The sequence below is a fragment of the Mauremys reevesii genome, linkage group 23, assembly GCF_016161935.1.
Source record: "Mauremys reevesii isolate NIE-2019 linkage group 23, ASM1616193v1, whole genome shotgun sequence".
NCBI lineage: Eukaryota > Metazoa > Chordata > Testudines > Geoemydidae > Mauremys > Mauremys reevesii.
Genome location: NC_052645.1, coordinates 9,096,790 through 9,115,218, shown reverse-complemented (window position 1 = coordinate 9,115,218; position 18,429 = coordinate 9,096,790). Strand labels below are relative to the sequence as shown.

General features: G+C 50.0%; 1 protein-coding gene and 1 long non-coding RNA gene across 2 annotated transcripts in view; one reads left to right on the top strand and one right to left on the bottom strand.

Annotated features, from left to right (window-relative positions):
• The window catches only part of NKAIN1 (sodium/potassium transporting ATPase interacting 1), a 177,944-nt gene extending 166,754 nt beyond the window's left edge, over positions 1 to 11,190 (bottom strand). The window contains exon 1 of the mRNA XM_039511833.1: positions 10,911 to 11,190. Coding sequence (XP_039367767.1) covers positions 10,911 to 10,964 — 54 coding nt within the window. The 5' untranslated portion in view covers positions 10,965 to 11,190. The remainder of the gene's footprint in view (positions 1 to 10,910) is intronic.
• Positions 1,010 to 13,912, top strand: LOC120389330. Its single transcript, XR_005590873.1, has 3 exons — positions 1,010 to 1,086; positions 9,584 to 9,700; positions 13,592 to 13,912. It is a non-coding gene; the product is annotated as an uncharacterized LOC120389330 (long non-coding RNA).
• The last annotated feature ends 4,517 nt before the right edge of the window (positions 13,913 to 18,429 follow it).

The window sequence follows — 18,429 nt, the reverse complement described above, 5'->3', positions numbered from 1 at the left end:
GTAGGTAGAGAAATGCTATTTTGGGCCATTTTGAAAGGTTTCTTAATAATACATTGGTCTAAATGCTGCCTGGCGTCACAGGGGGAGGGGGCAAAAACAGTGTCAATAAAGCTGTCCAAAACAGAGTTTTCCTGGAGCATGCAGCATACGGGCAGGGGTGGGGTCTATCTATTCATTCATTCCTTCACAATTCCAGAGTAATGAGCCCTTCCCAAACAAACCAATAAAGCCTTTAGAGCAGATCATCAAATCATCTGCATGTGCATACAGAAATGTGTTTATATCTATCTATCCCCATACATCCCTATCTATCTATTATCTATCCCCATACACTCCTATCCCCATATACTCTATCTATCTATGTACCTATCTATCTATCTATCCCCACACACCCTCTCTATCTATTGATCTATCTATCTATCGATCTATCTATCTATCCACACACATTGTAGTCCTGTCTATATGGCCGGCCATGTGTCTTTTATATGTTCTCTTGGGCACCGTAACCCCAACTGGGCTAATACCAATGACACTGGTAGCCCCTGCTGAAGTTAAGGGTCATTCTACATGACCCCTGCTTCCTCCTGCCCAGAATTTCCTGGGGAACCCGCCTTCTGAGCTGACCGCGCCATGAATCTCTCCAGTCTAAGTGTGTGAGCTCTGCTTCCTGCCACCCCATTGAACACGGCACAGAGACCTCTCGGCCCTTTGCAACATCTGGTCTCCGAATAGTCCTGAACCTGCCTCATCCCCCAGTAGGGTGACCAGATGTCTCAATTTTATAGGGACAGTCCCAATTTTGGGGGCTTTTTCTTATATAGGCTCCTATTATCCCCCACCCCCATCCCAATTTTCTACACTTGCTATCTGGTCACCCTATCCCCCAGCCCAGCTGAGAATGTGGCGTGGAGAAATCTCGGGGCCATCCATCCATAATGCCATTTGTCAGCTCCCAACACAATTTCCATGGCAACAATGCAAATGTGAAAGCATTCCATAATCATTAGGGAGCGGAGCTGAGCAGTATAAACAGTGACTGCAGTAGATTACATGCCTATTATGAACAGTCGCGGCTTCTGAGCACTGGTAATTATACCTAATTGTGCATTTAATTGTGTAATTGAAAACCCACATATAGAGTTCAGCCTGGGCTTCTTCCCTGCCCCCCTCCAAAGTATGGGGAAAGGCAACCGGGGCAGAGCCTGAAGCCACAGGGCAGTGCTGGGCCTGGGCCTCTTTGCAACCATTCATGCCCTGCAGTCGTGCACTGGCTGCCACAGAAACTGCTCACGGACAAAAGCTTCCTGGGGACGTGACAAGCAGGTGGTCTCCTCCCTCCTGATGCGTCAGCCATAAGGACGCTGCAGGCCCTCACCGTTTGCCCAGCTGCCCAGGGTGGGGGGCAGCTGACAATGACATTCCTCCGACCAGCTAGGTGTGGGGCGGGAGCACTGTCCAGCCCAGAGCTCGGCCCAGCGCGGGAGAGGAAGAGCCGTGTGGCGCCTGATGGAGCCCAAATCAGGAGTGAACTGGGTGCAGTCAGGGGGATGTGATAGCAAGCCAGGGGGAGTGGAAGCAGGATCAGGCCCACAGAGAGGGAGCCCACAAGGGAAGACGGACTGAGATGTACAGGGGTGTGGAGCGGCTGCTGGCAGAGTGGGGAGGGCTGAGGATCCCAACAGGAGACACGGGCTGAGGTGTAGGCCAGGGCAGAGCTGGGCACGGCCTCAAAGGAGAGTCTGAACTTGACAAAGTGGGAGGCCCAGAGGGCAGTGGCAGGGTCTGAGTGCTGGGCCAGGGAGATCATTTTGGACAGCAGGGCAGGGGAGAGATGTGGGTCTCAGGGAGGGCAGAGAAGATTCACGGATGTAAGGCCAGAAGGGACTATGCGACCATCCAGTCTGCCCTCCGTCTAGCCCAGGCCAGAGGGCTTCCCAGAGTTAACTGCTGTTTGAACAGGAGCAGAGCTTTAGAGAAACATCCAGTTGTGGTTTTAAAATTGTTGGTGATGGAGAATCCACCACGACCCTTGACAAGTTGCTCCAATGGTTAATTACCCCCACTAGAAAAATGTAACCTTTAGCTCTAGCCTGCATCTGTCTAGCTTCTACTTGCATTGGCTCAGGCTATGCCGTCCTCTGCCGGACTGAAGAGCCCATCACCAAATATTTGTTCCCCGTGAAGGTACTTACAGACTGTGGTCTCTGTGTTAAGCTAAATAGCTGGCACTCCTGGAGGCAGGTTTTCTAATCCTTTCATCCTTCCATGGCTCTTCTCTGACCCCTCTCCCATTTATCACCACCCTTCTGGAGTCGTGGGCCCCAGAACAGGACACAGGATTTGAGCAGTGGTCACGCCAGAGCCAAATACAGAGGTAAAATAAGCTCCCTAGCCCTGTGTGTGATTCCCCCCGATTATACACCCACTGGTCGCCTGAGTCCTTAGGAGAGGCGACAGCAATGGAAGCAGGAGGCACTTACAGACCGGGCAGGGTCAGGCGTAAGGGTGACCAGATTTTATAGAGACAATCCCGATTTGTGGGTCTTTTTCTTCTATAGGCTCCTATTACCCCCCACCCCCGTCCCGATTTACACATTTGCTGTCTGGTCCCCCCAGTCAGGCGAGAGGGGACTGGCTGGGTTATTATACGTGAGGGAGGAAGAAGTGATGAGGCTTCTCCCACCCAGTGACGCGGGGCACCTCTGTTCCATGAGCCACCCCCGGAGTCCCCGCTCTCAGTGGGCCGCATTATCCTCCTACCAGCCCAGTGACGGCTCTGCAGGCCTAGTCACAGCGCATCCTGTGCCAGACATGCTGCCTATGCTACCCGCTCTCTGGGAAGCTGGGCACAAAAAGCAGCAGCCCTCCCACGCCAGCCTCTGCCTGAGCAGTCAGGAGGCGCGGCCCAGCTAATCCTCTCTCCTGCCCCCACCACTCAAGGGCAGGAGCAGAAGGATGGAGGAGGGAAGGCCCGGCCCCCAGACTGCTCGCCATGCAGATCGTATGCTGGAACGGGGCCAAAGAGGCCTTCCCATTGGAGCTAGTTCAGGAGCCGGAAGAGTTCACCGAGCCCCGTCGCAGCCGGTGATTGACATGTGACACACTGGCATCAAGACGGGCTCCAGGGCCTGGCCAGGAGGGGGAGGGGCCTGGCTGGGGAGATTTCTTTCTGTCCAGCTAAAACAGAAACGAAGACAAAGGAAACGCTGGATCCAAACAACACTGAGGGGCTGCCACAAACTGGCAGGGAAAGAGCACATCCCGCTTGCCTCCGCTCAGCCAGCTGCACCCACGGCACTCGCAGCAGCTGCGCTGCAGGCCCTTATCAGGGACACACCTTGCATCTCGTGGGGCCATGTGCCCCTGGGCACGGCAGGTGTCGAGCGCAGCCGTGCTGAGCTGCCCAGGAAGGGCACTGTGCTTCGTGGCCCCCGGAAATCCCCGCACCCTACAGCCTGTGCTCCAGCTGTGCCTTGTGCAGCACCATGAATGGCACATCTCACTGCAGCCAGATTCTCTCCAGCTAGAGGCAGCAGATCCCAGAGTGCGCTGGGTGCTGGCCAAGGAGTCAAGAGACAGGGGTTCTATTTCCAGTTCCTGCCGTCTGACCGTGGGCAAGTTCCTTCTCACCTCTGTCTTCACTCCCTATTTAAAGGTTCATCTCTTTGGGGCAGGGAATGTCTCTCACTGTGTGTGTGTGTACAGCACCCTGCACAAAGGGGCCACTGGTTGCTACGGTAATGCAATTAATAATCATTTATTTTACGGATTGGACTATTTGAGCACCTGCTAGATTAATAGACTGGCATTGGGAGGTCATTAGAAGACTGCTTGCGTAGTGTTTTTCTACTCTGGTGGGGTGGGTGGGATAGGAGCAGTGGCTGCAGTGAGTATCACAGACTTAGAGACAGCATGGCTTGCGGGTACCTGGAGTATTCTCAGGCTGCATCACCTGGCACTGCAGGCTGGGAGCGGTGTGCCCCTGGCCACGCTTCCTCATTAGCAACGAAGGTCTGATTAGCTCTGTTCCATTGGTCCAAATCAGGGGCCCCATCTGCTCTCACCCTATTTTTACATCCATGGATCTCCGTTGACTCTGGTGGAGTTATCACTGATTTGCACTGATTTGCGTGAGATCAGAATCAGGCCCTAAGGACAACCCTTGGGGCCCCTCAGTTGTGGGTGGGTTCAAAAAAGTACCAGCTGATTGTGGCTGCAGTCTACAGACCTTGCTGGTATCAATCTGAGCAGGAAGTAACTTGGCCCAGGCACCCTCCAGGGAATGTCCTCCGGGAAATGGAACTGCTGCTCTGGACACAGCGATTGTATTGCACTCGTCCCTGCAGCGTCTGGCCCTAGGACTGGGGGCTGCCCGTTCTATCTGGTCCTACAGCTAACAATCTGGTCCTTGAATGTGCCTCACATGGCAAAGGAACTGATACTTCTAAAGCAAAAAAATGCTGCATACCCCATTCACCTGACGCCGGGGACTGGACGGAGTGACCCAGCCGGAATGGGGCAACAGCTTTCAAAATACTGCCTGAGTTTAGACTTTTTCCAGGAACAACTGATAGAATTTCCCTGAGCTATTAGATCTACTAGCCAGACTGGTCAGACCACTGATCTATGCAGGAGCCCTGATCCTAGAATTTAGAGAAAGAAAAGACCTGTTCCTGATGGCCTCAGAGCTTCAGTGACTTCACTGGGAGTTTGGGGTGCACAAGGACTGCATCCTGCCTCCAGCAATGGTGATACTTCAGGAGAGGATGAAAACCCTCATCTCACATACTTGGCCAAGCACAAAGAGCAGCACATGGGCAAGTGGAAAAGCACTTGGGACCACTGTGATGAGGACAGACCTGGAAGCGTGAAATTCAATTCCTTTGCCTGAGCTGGCAGATCTGCCAGTGTTTGTAAAAGTTCATCATGATGGTAACATTTCCCAGACACGGCACTGGACTGAACAATATTCAATTTGGATATGAGAGGGAAAGCGATGGAACTCTTCCTAAACTCCACCCACAATCCCGAACTCCCGCCCACAGTCCCCAGCTCCGCCCACAACTCCAGTCGGCCTGAAGGCTGATCAGCGGTGTTGACATTCAGTCATCACCAGTAGGCTTTAGTCAACATTCTCCATTGCCATGGCTAAGGAGCACTCACACCCAGCAGAGCCATTGTCTGTGTGAGCAGATGCATGCAGAGAACACAGCATCAGGGCAGAGTGCGCAGGCTCTCTTTTCATTCACAAGGGCTAGCAACTTCTTTTTTCTTTAAAGTCAGTTTAAATTCTAAGTGCTGGTCTGATGAGCAACAAAGAACCCACAAAACCTGCCCCCCCGGAGTGAATTCAGCATTGCAGCTGCATCGAGAAGTACTCCCACCTATCACTCATTTCATAGACCCCTTGTTCTTGAATCATTTGGGGCCAGCAAACAAGTTTTGATTTCATTACACTCATCATGATCTGAACTGTCTTGAGCCAGTCCCTTCCAGTCACATCTCCTCTCCAGCCCAAACAACTATTATGTATTTTACTCTTAACTGTCTGCTTTTTTGCACTTCTGCCTTTTATTTAAAATTTCTCTCTACATGATAAAGCCTGGCACTTTTCACCTCTAGATCTCATGGTGATTTACAGAGGTGGGGGAGTGTCATTAATTGCTTCTCAGTGAAAGGGAGAAAGGGAATGGACCTTTACCCAAGGTTACATAGCAAGTGAGTGGCAGAGCTAGGCACAGACCCAAGTCCTAACTGCCACCTCCCCTGAATCACAGTGCCTCTCTGCCCTGGGTAACCGTTCCCGTTCAGTAAATAGCTTCAGAACAGTTTTCAAAAGTGACCTCTCATTTGGGGTGCCTGTTTCTTCTGCATCCAACTTGAGACCTTGCAGCCTGCTTTTCAGCCTGCTTTTCAGAGGTGCTAAGCATCCACAGCTCCCAGTGACTTCAAATGTGCAAGTCACTTCACCTCTCTGGGCCTCAGTTTCCCTATCTACAAAATAGGCCTAATAACCTTTGTAAAGTGCTTTGAGATGCCTGGATGGAAGGTGCTATGTAGCAGATGTCGGGATGTCCCATTGTCGGAGAGCTGGCTACACTGCAGCTGGGAGTTGTGATTCCCAGCCCAGGTAGACGGACTTGTGCTGCCTCACAGGAAATTCTTTCTTTCAGGCTTTCAGCTCAAATGTCCATGCCTAGTTCCCAGGGAGCAGCTGTACTCCAAGGACTGGCTCTTAGTAGAAGGAAGGCAGAGAACAAGCCCTGCTGCTGCTTGCAACAGCTCCACATGAAATAGCTACATATCACAAAACTAATAACAATACAGCATTTCTTCCAAGACTGTCTCCTGCCCGCATGCTGAAGGGAAGGAACTTGTAAGACTAGGTATGACAGTGCCACCTGGTGACCTCTGCCATCACAGGCATCCAGGGACAAAGCCAGGCAATCAGCCTGGGTGAATGCTTCCAGGGCATGGCCTGTCCCCCAGCACACAGTATCTCCTCAGGCAACCAGACAAGACGCATGAATTGGGTCTCACCTGCCTCACCCCCAATGCCTCCACTGACAAAACACTGTGCTTTAGACCTCTGGTGATTAGTTAGATGGTTTAATCAAATGGAAAGTCCAATTCTCCCGTGTCATTTTGGTAAGCGGAAAGTCAGGTGAAAACTCTCATCTAATTACAATAACAACAACACGTATGTTACCATAGCAATACTAAAATCAGTTACAGAGTAAGATTTAAATAATAGCAACAATGAGTCATAGAGTTTAAGACCAGCGGGCACCACCAGAACATCTCTCTGACCTCCTGTATATCACAGGCCACAAGCACCAAACCTGACCCAATGAAACAAGGCAGGGGTTAAAACACCTTAGGGGAGGATTAATATCTTACACAATAAAACCCAGACTGGGGCAGCTAAGAGGGAATTCAGATGGGCCACATATTTCATTACTTAAAAAATGAAATGAACAAGCCACTCATCGTCCTCCGGTCACTCTTGAGTGTATTTTCAATCCCAGTTCCCCTCCTTTCACCTGCAAGCACCGATCACCACTGTGTCTATCCAGGTGCTCACAGAACCACTGCCTCTGAGCATCTCCTAAACATTAGTGAGCTGAGTCCCGCCACAGCCCCCGGGAGCTGACCTCTCAAATGTTTCGCGGGAAGTCACTTGTTCGCTGCCCAGCTCTGCACAAATCTAGCACCCCCTGGAAATCAGAGACATCAAAAATAAAGACTCAAGGAGCTGGAGTTACAGAGAGAGCTATCTGCGAGGCAGGAAGGCATCCTGCAGCATTGTGAGCTTCCTGCCTTTGTCACCACCCCGGGCAGGTTGAGAGGTAGGGTGGAATTGTTAGCTCCTTTTTATACGTGGAGAACGGAGGCCCAGAGCCCGGGTGTAGAATGGGATTTGCAGTCTGATGTTAGCATGTGCTAGCTAACACATGCTTTCAAAGTCTACACCAAACACACTGCCCTTAACCCAAGCTAAATGGGCAGAGGTAAAGCGCCCGAGGCAGCCACACCTTTAAATCTTAGCCAGGACAAGGCGAGAATGGGTAAGTGATTTGACCTTGCTGACTCAGGAAGTCTGTGGCAGAGTCAAGAATTGAACCCAGCTCTCTGCTCAGAGCCTTATCCACAAGGCCAGCCATCCTCCCTCCTCTCCGGCTGCTGCCTCTTCCCTTTTGCCAGCTCGCTCTGTCTTTGTGAGCTCATATTTGGTGCTGGGGCACCCTGTGTATGGACAGTCCCTTCCCGAGGGGCTCGCACCCAAACCTTCAGCACATAGATCATTTCTGTCACCCCTGCAATCTGACACTTGCCATTGGTTTTGCTCCACCCCCTTCGGCAGCAGGGGGGGCAGACGTCCAATCCATGATTAGTATTTATTAGATGTATTACAGTAGCACCTAGGATCCCGAGTCCTGGACTAGGTCCCATGGTGCTAGGTGCTGTACAAACGGTCCATCTTTTACTTTGGGCCAATCAGAGCAGCAGTATGATCGTAACACAACGAGGCGGTTTAGTTTCCCATGCCCCCTTGTGAATTGGGCGAATGGAAACCTCAGTGTGGTGAGGAGCATCTCAGTAATGGGGGGCGAGGAGAGGAGACCTCGTTATCCTCCCTCCAACTCCACAGTCCTGCTTGGTTTCCTCCCCTCCCCCTCTTGCTCAGGATCTCCGTCGCCTCCATATTCCCGTCACCCTTAGCCACAGGAGGGCAGAGCCGCCGCATCATGGGGCCATCTCGCTTTTCGCTTTCATCTCCAATTCCCCCTTCTCTCGGGACCCTTTGATAACGAACAAACCCACGGTCAGATAATTAGCAACGAGGTCGGGCACCCGCCAGCAGCATGCGCGCGCTCGCCCCTCCCCCCTGCACTCTCGGGTCCAATCGAGTAAAGCCCCAGTCTGAACCGCCAGAGCCAAAACCCAACGGACTCCCTTTTGCAAAACCAAACCCAGCTGCGCTTTACCAACCACATCACCAGTCCAGCTACCGGGCAGCAAAGCTCCCAGCGCCTCCCATGACATTAATTAGCCTGTTTCCTATGGAAACTACAGCTGATTCCTGATCTGTGTGCTGAGGATCTGGGGCTCAGACCTTACAGGGGCCTTCCCGCAGCAAACAGCTCCTCACTGGGGCTGAGAAGACATTTCCCCCATAGGACATAGGGGTATTTCACCTTCCTCCAGAGCACTGCGTAGGGGCCAGCTGACTGTATCCACACAATTCTAGCTTAGGTGGAGGCTGGGCTCACAACAGGAGCTGGGCCAGAGGATGTCTCTACAGGCCAGAGGCCTCCAGCAATGGACCTTGGTGATGGCCACTGGTGGAATTCAGCCCTTCCCAACTCCTTCTCGGAGATCTTCAATCAACCACATTAAGGTCTCAACAGAGACTGTACAGTCAATAACTGTCACCCGCTGTCCTTAGCTCACCCCACTGTTCCTGAATGCTGCATCTCAGAAAGATAATTCCCTGTTCGGGGCCTTCCCCTGGGATCAGTTTTAAAACCATGTATCATCAAGGTACGTGACAACGCCTTTCCAAACCATCCTGGTCCTGGTTAAAATATATACGCTGGGTCTCTTCAATTACCCAATAAACAATAGAGGTTGGTTGAGAGCCTGTTTGATCAGTGGGGTAAATCCCTATTGTAGGGCTCCTTCTAAGGGACGGATGGTTTTTCACCTCAAACCATTGGGAGATACTTGGTTTCACTGCAGCAGCATTGGGACACACTCTAAGTACATCTACTGGAAACCTTGGCCCAAGTTTGGCCAGCATAAAGTTTTACTGTGCAGACATAGCAGCATCTTTTCCAACCCTAGGAGCTCAGATGGATTCCTTCCCCCCTCTAAAATGAATAGCCTTTTCTCCCTTTAATGACCTGTTAGATTTGACCCTAAAACAAACACCAGCAATGCTCTTTTGGAGCCCTGGATGTTTGAAAAGGGGACTGACCCCAGCAAAGAGAAAATATCCAGGTGGGTTTTTTTGTACTCTTGTCATCATCGCACACAGACATTCACGCACAATTTTTCTAATCAACATTCCCAAATGTAGGCAAAGCAGAGATCAAGACTTTGCAGAACACAATGCCGTCAGGGAGGAAGTTTCATGGCCCAGGAAAGAAAAGGTGGTTTCTAATGGAAATGACAGAACTTTAGTGGAGCATCACTGGTAAGTTCCACTCTAATGAGAAATCCTTTTCTGGCTTACAGTGTGTCACAGAGCATTGCACACAATACCCAGGTAAGCCTCCCAGACAGTCACCAGCTATTAGACATCATTGTTACATGATTCACTTTCATGTTTCCCATAACCCACCATGAAGACATTGGCTTCCCCTTATATTTTAAAATTCATTAACTACTTCAGTGTCTATTGCACAGCCCCTTGGGATGAAAAACTAATAAAGCAATAAGAATGCTAATGTAACCTCACAACATTGCTGTCATGGATATATATTTGCTACATTGCCTTTGTAAACAATGCTTTGTATTGACCAGACCTAATGCAAGCATGATATTAGGCATCTTGTAAAATTCCCGCTGTGATCAACAGCAATGTTGCAGGCAGATTGGCCAAAATCTCTGGAATTTCCCCATTTTCCTAGCTCTGGGGAAGTCTCTGTTAATCCCAGAATTGCCACAGAGGTGCTGCAAATTCTAAGGTATTTTTCTCCATTTGAGTTTCCCATCTGTCCAGGAAACTGCCTGAATAATTAATTATTACCTTCCTGAGTCTCCTTTCATCAGAAACCCGCCTGATATCCCACATGCTTGCATCAGCTGGCCCCTGATACTGTACCACTGTCACCAGGCTGATTAAGATTGATCTGCGCACGGTGAAAAGCACGACACATAATTATTGCAAATATCAACAATCCTATTAAAATGAGATCTGTTTATTTGCTCTCTGGCTCGCTTCAGAACATGTGTGCCTCCCAAAACTACCTGCCACTCTGTGCAGTCAGATTGATCCCATCAGCAGGCAAGAGAGTTCACAAAGTATTAGTTTAAGTTTTGCTACTGTCATTTTCTTGGCATGTAAAAATAAGAGGTTCTGAACATGGAAGACTGAGACCCAAAGCCTCGGTGAAATGTAGGAAAAGGGGCCAGATTTCAGTTCCAAACAAAGATCCCACCTGCTCCAAACTGACTCCAAGGCACTGACCCCACACTACAGAAAACTGCTTCAGAGGTTTCCATCTGCAACTCCGGAGCGCCTTTGATTTGGGGTGGGGGAAGAGGGTCACATTTTTGGGGTCGTATGTAACCATCCCTAGCCTGGCCTGACAGCAAGGTCACGTCCCAGCCAGAGTGGTTAATAATGCTAGTGCACAGCTAGCCACAAAGCACAATGGAGCAGGCACAAACCCTTGTCTTACCAGCTGAAGGCAGCAGAATCCAACCAGCGTGCATCGCCCATTGCATTTCGCCATGGTTTCCTGGCTGGAGCCTTGTATTTTCCCCACACTGGATGAGCGCTGTCTTCTCCCAGCTTCAGCAAGCCTCCCTTTGCCAAGAAAAATACCCCTCAGAGAGCATGAGGAGGAAACCCGCAGCACGCCTTGGTCTCCAGCTCTCTGCCAGAGCCAGCACTTTCTTCACAGCAGCACTCCTGGCTTTTGCATGCTGCCAGGATAGCCTAGGAGCAGGAGCGGTTCAGAAAGGGGCATTTTTCTCCCCCGCACCCCTTCCTTCTACAGCTCTGTCTGGACTTGCCACATTTCCAAGACGCAGGGACAACAGCGGATGATCAGATGTTGCCATCCATCTCCCAGGAGCTGCTCTGCGATGGCTGAGACAGGCAGAGAGAGGAGCGAGGTGGGGCGGGGGGACGGGGAAAGCAGCTCCCTTTGCTTTGCACAATTTTGCATGGAAGATTGGCTTGGAGCTCTCAAGCCCCTTCTATTGTTCCCCCCACCCCCCGACACAACCAGGATTTGGGCCCCTAGGGAGAGGGAAAGAAAAGGAAGGGCAAAAAACTGAAGAGATCTTGGAAAAGGCAGGAGAGCCGGAGGAGGAAGCCAGGCTCAGAGCTGTATTAACAATCAAAGCTGGGGAAATAATACAGCCAAGCAGCTTTCCCTCTAGGACCACGTGGCTCTGGCTTGTCTCAGGGCGTGGAGAGACCCGACCAGAGTTCTGCACTCTGCACCTGAATGGATTTTTTCTTCTTCTTCCTCATTCTGTGTAACAAAAGCTCTGCTTGCCTTGAACTTCAGCCCTGTCTGCATCTGGGAGGCTGGGGTATGCCTTGGTGTGGAGATGAGGGTTTGTTTGTTGGTTTGTTTATCTCACTTTGTATTTGTAAGAGCAGATCCTCAGTCACAGGATGAATCCTGGGGGCGCAACTGGAAAGAAGGAGAGTTTTTAAGACCAAGGATTTCCCAAAGCAGCCACTCGTTTTTGTGTGAGAGGCTGTCTGGGTGTCGCAAATCAGGCACTCGGAATCAGCAACTGATTTTTGAAAATGTAGCTCTGAATGTCTCATTGAGAAACGGGCGCAGTGAGCTCAGAATCCGTCATTACTAAGAGAAGGCCTCAGTCTGATCTCAAACTGGGGTAAAGCCAGAGCAACCCCCCTGAGGGCGATGGATTTACACTGGTGTAAACACGAGGAGAAGCTTGCCCAGAGACTTTTAAAACTGCCTCAAACATCATCCAGAATGAAGGATTCTGCCGCCATATACTGAGAGCCCTGGGGCAGGACTGTCTGCTCAGTTTCAGGAGCTGGATTTATTTGATAAGGAGGTGCAGACCAAATAGATTGTTAGTGCTATGAGCAAATAATCACCATTGATATCGACCAGTATTGGTAGGTAAGAGAAATCCGGTTAGCCCTTTCAAAAGAAATCTACAGAAATCCCCCTGGAAAATCCTGTCACCTTTACTCCCTTCCCCAGCCATCAGCCCTGCATTTGTAAATTTCCTGCAGAGGAGACACAGAGCTCACAAAGGTCACTGAGCCACCGTTCGCAAAAACAATGCTCTTGATTCATTATTCTCCCCTCCCAGCCCTACAAATTGCAGCACCGTGGTTGGGCTGGGGAAACAAGCCCACCGGATCTGGGTTACGGGAGCCATGCAGTCAGGATGAATAAAACAGGGCACGCATTTGTTTGACACCCAATGCTGCTGTCATTTGTCCTGTTTAAAAGGAAAGGATTTAGGGGGAGCCAGGGAGGTTTGCAAAGGCAACTGTAGGGTTTAGGGGTGCGGGTCTCGCTGGGAGTCCATAGGACGGTGCTTCTAAATCCTTTTAGAAAACCCTCACTTAAACTTCACATGGGATAAAGACACCAGAATAGTTGGTTTGGGTTTAATTCAGTTTTCTGCCCACCTCAAACCATCAGCTCCAGATTTTCAGAGGTTCCCCAACCAAGCCAAGGCCCCAGTGCTACATGACTTGTGCTCTTGAGTAGCTTTATGCACCTGAATTCACTGGGACTAAACTGATCCATGTGCCTCAGTGTTTGCAGGATGGGGGCCTAACATTTCACATGCAGGCTGGCAGGTGTAACACGAAGGCAGAGGGTGTGTCATGTCACACTCTAGTGGCTGGTGTGTTAGAAGATAACAGCCTACTAATGCTACTGGCTAATGGAGTCACTCTGTTAGTTCAAGTGGTGATTGGTAAGGGCTGAGGTTCCCTGCTGACAACCCATGCAGGGAGCCATTACACACACACACGCGCGCGTGCACACAGACAGGTTTTTGCCCGTGTACGGGAAGTGGTTTAGCAGCCCGCTCTGCATGCCCAAATGCAGTTTTCATGTAAAAGGCTTAGCTTCTGCATGTGAAAAAAATTGACTACAAAAATATACCTGAGAGCACTAAACTGCAGATGGCACATGAATGTGCTAGGCCGGGGGGCGGGTTTAGTGGCCGAAAATGCTGCCTTTCCCCTCTGTTTCCTGTGGAATGGGAAGTGGAGAGGAAATCATTAGTTGTGAACAGATACACTTTAAAAAAAAAATAGCAATAGCTTCTTTACACCAAGATTGAGTTTGTCCATTTCACAGTTGTTTTTTAACAAAATGTCTACAACTTGTCCTACTTCCAGGATCGATAAATCAGAGAAGCAATGGGCCAGATCCTCAGCTGGAGCCAGTGAAGTTTTTCCACTGACGTCCATGGCCTTTGAATCAGACCCCTGTTGTAAATCCATGGAACTCCACTGTGGTCCAGCAAAGGGTTAATACTGCACACCCTTCCTCACGTGAGCAACCTCACTGGCCTGCGTGAAACTGTTTGCATCAGCAAGGATTACTCAGAGGATGAAGCACTGGTGGGGTCAGGCCCCAATGGACCGCTGATACATGTACCAGTAAGACTATCCCTCTTCTTAGCAATCACCCAGCCACAGAGCCACTTTATCCGCACCCCGTCAACCTGCATCCTCATTAAATGCCTGAAAGAGAGTAAATATTATAGGTTTGTTTCTGCAACTCTTACTCAGGGGCAACAGCTGGAACTCACATCCAGATAGGCACAGTGCTGCCTCGTGGATAGAGCACTAGATTAGGATGCAGAAGACCTGGCACAGCCACTGGGTGGCCTTGGGCAAGTCACTTCACCCCTCCGTGCCTCAGTTTCCCCTTCTGTAAAATGAGGCCAGTGATACTGACCACCTTTGTAAAGTGCTTTGAGATCTACTAATGAAAAGCACTAGGTACCATTATTATTACGCCCATGGATTTCAATGGGCTGGGAGTAAGTACTATTTCATAGGTGGAAATTCACCCCCAGGCCGAGGACCATGAGACATAAATGGTACATAGGCCTCGCGCCGGTCCTCTGCTTGGGGGTGAAAAAGGATTGACGAGTCCATCCCCTTATACCTCTTCAGCGATTGCCAACCAGCCCTTCCCAACTCGCCCCGTCTCCGGCACTGTAAGATTATGGAAGGTTCTGATCATCATCATGTAAAAGGCACCTGGGTATAAACTAATGGAAGTGATAAATGCAACACAATGGCACTGGGGTTTCTGGCGAGCTCTCAACCAGGTGGAGGGAGAGGGAAGTGTTGTGAGGAATCAATTTTAGATTAAAAAGGTCAATATACCATGTCAAGCCACTTAACTGGAAGGCGAGGAGATAACTTCATTTGTAAATGGGAGGAAAAGGGCTCCGGGTTGTGTTGCTCGTTTGGTTTGCAACCCCCAACCTCCTTCCAGAACATAGGCATGTATATATGTTGAGAAGAAGAAAATGGATGACATGCAAATTATGGGGGAAATAATAGGAGGAAATTAAATCAGGGTCACATTATTCATTCATGGAGATGGGAAGAAGCTGTGAAGATAAGTGCTTTGATGTACACAAGACACATTGTTTGTGGAAAGCCATTCTTTTTTAATATCGCTGCCTTTTTCAAATGGTAATGTGTCGCACGGGAGATGACAGCATGCTTTCAGCTGTCCGCTCATTAGGGGAACAGTCACACACTGGCACCAAAGGAACCCTAGAATTTCAAGGCCCTCTCCTTTTGGGGTTTTAAAGCAGGTAACAACAGCAAACAAGAATGCTTCGTTTGCAGAACGCCTTGAGAATGTCTGATTCAGAAGGAATTAAATAAACCTAAAACCTTTGGACTGACTTTTTCGTTGGGGTTTCTAACAGGATGCTTTACTTAGTTTCATTGATTCATATCAGATTCAGGTAATGGGCATCTTGCATTTCAGCCTCAAAGATGCGGAGATGCTTCCCAAATCAGTCCACAGCAGAAGGGCAGCCACCTCTGGGGTGCAGCACAGAAACTGTTTACTAGCTCACAGCAACACTATATAAGAGTTTAGACATACATCCATTATCCCATAACTATGGGGAAATTTGTATGCTGGCTGTGGGTAACAACCCATATTAGACTTTGGCCAGGATCCCCAGGCTAAGTGTGCACAAACTCTCTCTCCTCCTTTCTCTGCATTGTGACCACACGGCATGGCCGTACAGTCAAACCAGCTGAGTAAGGGGCAAGAGAGGGCTGATCTGGCCAGGTGGTGAGCACACAGCTCCTGCAGAAGTTAATGGGAATTGGAGGTGTTCCGCACCTTGTAGGCTCTGGCACTTGATGCACAATCAGCCCATGGTTCAGCAATAATAATGGCCAAGGATATAGGGGGAAAAGGTGACCGCTCCATTAGGCTCTGGTCAAATCTTGTCTCTCTAGAACCCATTGCCTGGAAAACCCAACAATGCTGCAGGAATGGCAATCGAGAGCTTTGCTCAGTGAGAGGCAGAACCCTCGGGTCCGAGTCCTAGTTCAACCAGCTCAATGTGGGATCTCGGGCAAGTCATTTAATCCAAGATTTAAAGTGGCCTGGGTCATACGGGATTGCGGACCGGGTCCAAAAGAACAGAGAGCTCTGAAGTGGGTCCGAGGCTGGGGAGGGGGCCTTTTAAGCTCACACTTTGTTACAAACAAATGATATCCCATCCCCATGGCAACAACAAACCCAGCACTACTTGGAGAGCACAACAAACCCAGGTGTCCCTGCTCTGTGCCTCAGTTTCCCCATCTCTAAAATGAGAATACCAGTACCAGTGCCCTGTCTCACAGGGAAGGCAATGAAGTTGCTACATCTTTGTCATTATTATCATTATTTATTATATGCATTACTGGAGCATCCAGGCATCCCAGGCTCAGACCAGAACTCCATTGTGCTAGGTGCTGTACAAATACAGTCCAAGAGATGGTCCCTGCCCAAAGAGCCAACAATGTAAGTATGGAGAGTGTTCTAGGAGGGCTAGGGTTGCTATTACAAAGGACAAAATAACAGAGCAGCAGTCTTAACGATGGCAGCTTCTAAATACCCCAAACTCAGTGCGAATGCACCTGAGGACTGAGAAATGGAGACTGCCCAAGAAGAAACTGCCTGTTAGTCCACAGGACATTTTGTCTTGCCACCCACTATTCCTGGCATCTATTTATATTCCCCTCGTTTATTTCTCTTGGCTGCTTATAGGATAACTAGTTACGCTTGTGTATGGAGGAGAAAGGCAGTGGCTCTGTGGCCTTATTTCAAAGCTCCTTCTCCATGAAACAGGCTTATCGCTTTGCTCCATTGCTTTCCATTTCGAAGGCAAATACGTTCCCTGGATTCAATCTCTCTCGCTGGTTAAACAGTGTGTGGAGCTGAGCCTGTCTCACAGATGAAAGAAACAGAGATGAATTCTTCCCTGAACGAACCTGGGGGTGGATGTGATGCAGTGAAGCCCAAGAATAGCATCCCAATCTGATATCCTCCCAACATGCGCATGTACACACACACACACACACACACACACACACACACACACACACACACACACACACACAAAAGCAGAGGACACGCTCCTGTCTTTCTCTGGCATCTTCTGCCCTGTGGCCAGGTGACCCCTCAGTTCTGGTCCCTCCCAGAGTGTAGGAAGCCCGCGCTGCTTTGATGGGGGAGGTTGGCTGTTAATTTGTTTTCCTTTCCCAGGCGCTGGAGACAGGACAGACGAAACGTTCCACGGCTGTGCAGTTTCTCAGGAAGGGCATTGCTCGGCGTACCGTTTGGCTCCCATCCTGAGCGCTGCGAGCTGCGCTGTACGGTAGCATTAGTGACCTCTGGTGATTGAAAAGGAGAAGTTTACCCACAGGGTGAGCCTCAGTTTTGCTGATGCTCTGGTCCAGTACCTGGCCACGTCTCTACGCAGACCTGGAGATGAGTCCTAACGCACCCAGGGAGGAGGAGCAGTGATGAATGTGCAGCCTTGGGCGGGGAGTGGATTTTAAAGGTGAACTTCAAAGCTTTAATTTTAAAAAAATTGCTTTCAGATCCCACATCAGGGAGAGAATTAAAGAATCATAGAAATTGGAGATGAAAGCAGCCTCTGGTCACATCCAGTGCAGCCCCTACCAGGGCTGGACTGTCCCCTCCAGCAGGGGGCCGCAGACTTTTTCATTGTGTGGCTCACTTCTGAGGAGCCAGACTCTGAGCACCTCCCCTCCCATTCCCAGCTACACAATGTCCCTTGCCACAAGTGCAGTGATTGCCTGGTGGGGGATGCATGGAATTGTATTGTTAGCAGCTGGGAACCAGGAGGAGGGGCCAGCCCCATGAGAGCAGCCAGGTCTCTGCGACCCACCCCCTGGGTCCAGCTACCCATCCTTTCACGACAGCTTGAGCCACCCGCGTTTTAAAGGTCTCAAGGAACGGGATCCCCACCTCTTCCCCAGCAGCCTTCTCACGGATCTCGCTCGGCACCATTAAATATAAATCTTCCTTCCCATGCCTCATTGCTCCTCAGTGCAGCCCCTGGCACTGGCCTAGACAATCTCTCTCCCGCCTCGGATCCTGCAGATCTGTGCAAACGGCTTAGCCGCCTCTTTGCCAAACCATCCGTATTTCCCTCTTTTGAAGCCTGATCTGGTCAAGTCAACGGCCAAACTCACTGATTTCAAGGATGTGAGATCAGGCTCCAAATCTTTCCTCATAAATCAGCCCCTCCAGGTGCCTGGTCGTTTCTCTGAACTTCTGTGATCTCTCTCCAGTTTGTCGGGATCTTCCTGGTAGTGACGTGCCTAGAAATGACTACAGGATTCCAGGGGCCAGATCCTCAGCTGGAGTAAATCAGCACTTCTCCTTTGACTTCAGAGGAGCTACACAGATTTACACCAGCTGGGGGCTGGTCCCAGGCATGTAGACTTTGAAATGAGATGCACTGAATGTGCAGAGGGCCAGGCCAAAGCCTCCCCCACCCCAAAAGTGCCACTGAATTCCTCCGATGGCCTTCAACATAGGGATGAATTTCATCCTCATGTTATAACTCAAATCTCTGGAGATCAGTTCCTCCTTCATTTATCTGCCAGGATCCTAGTTCCAGCAGCTGTGTTTCCCTGACAGCCGCTGATGACATCACTAACACATAGCATAG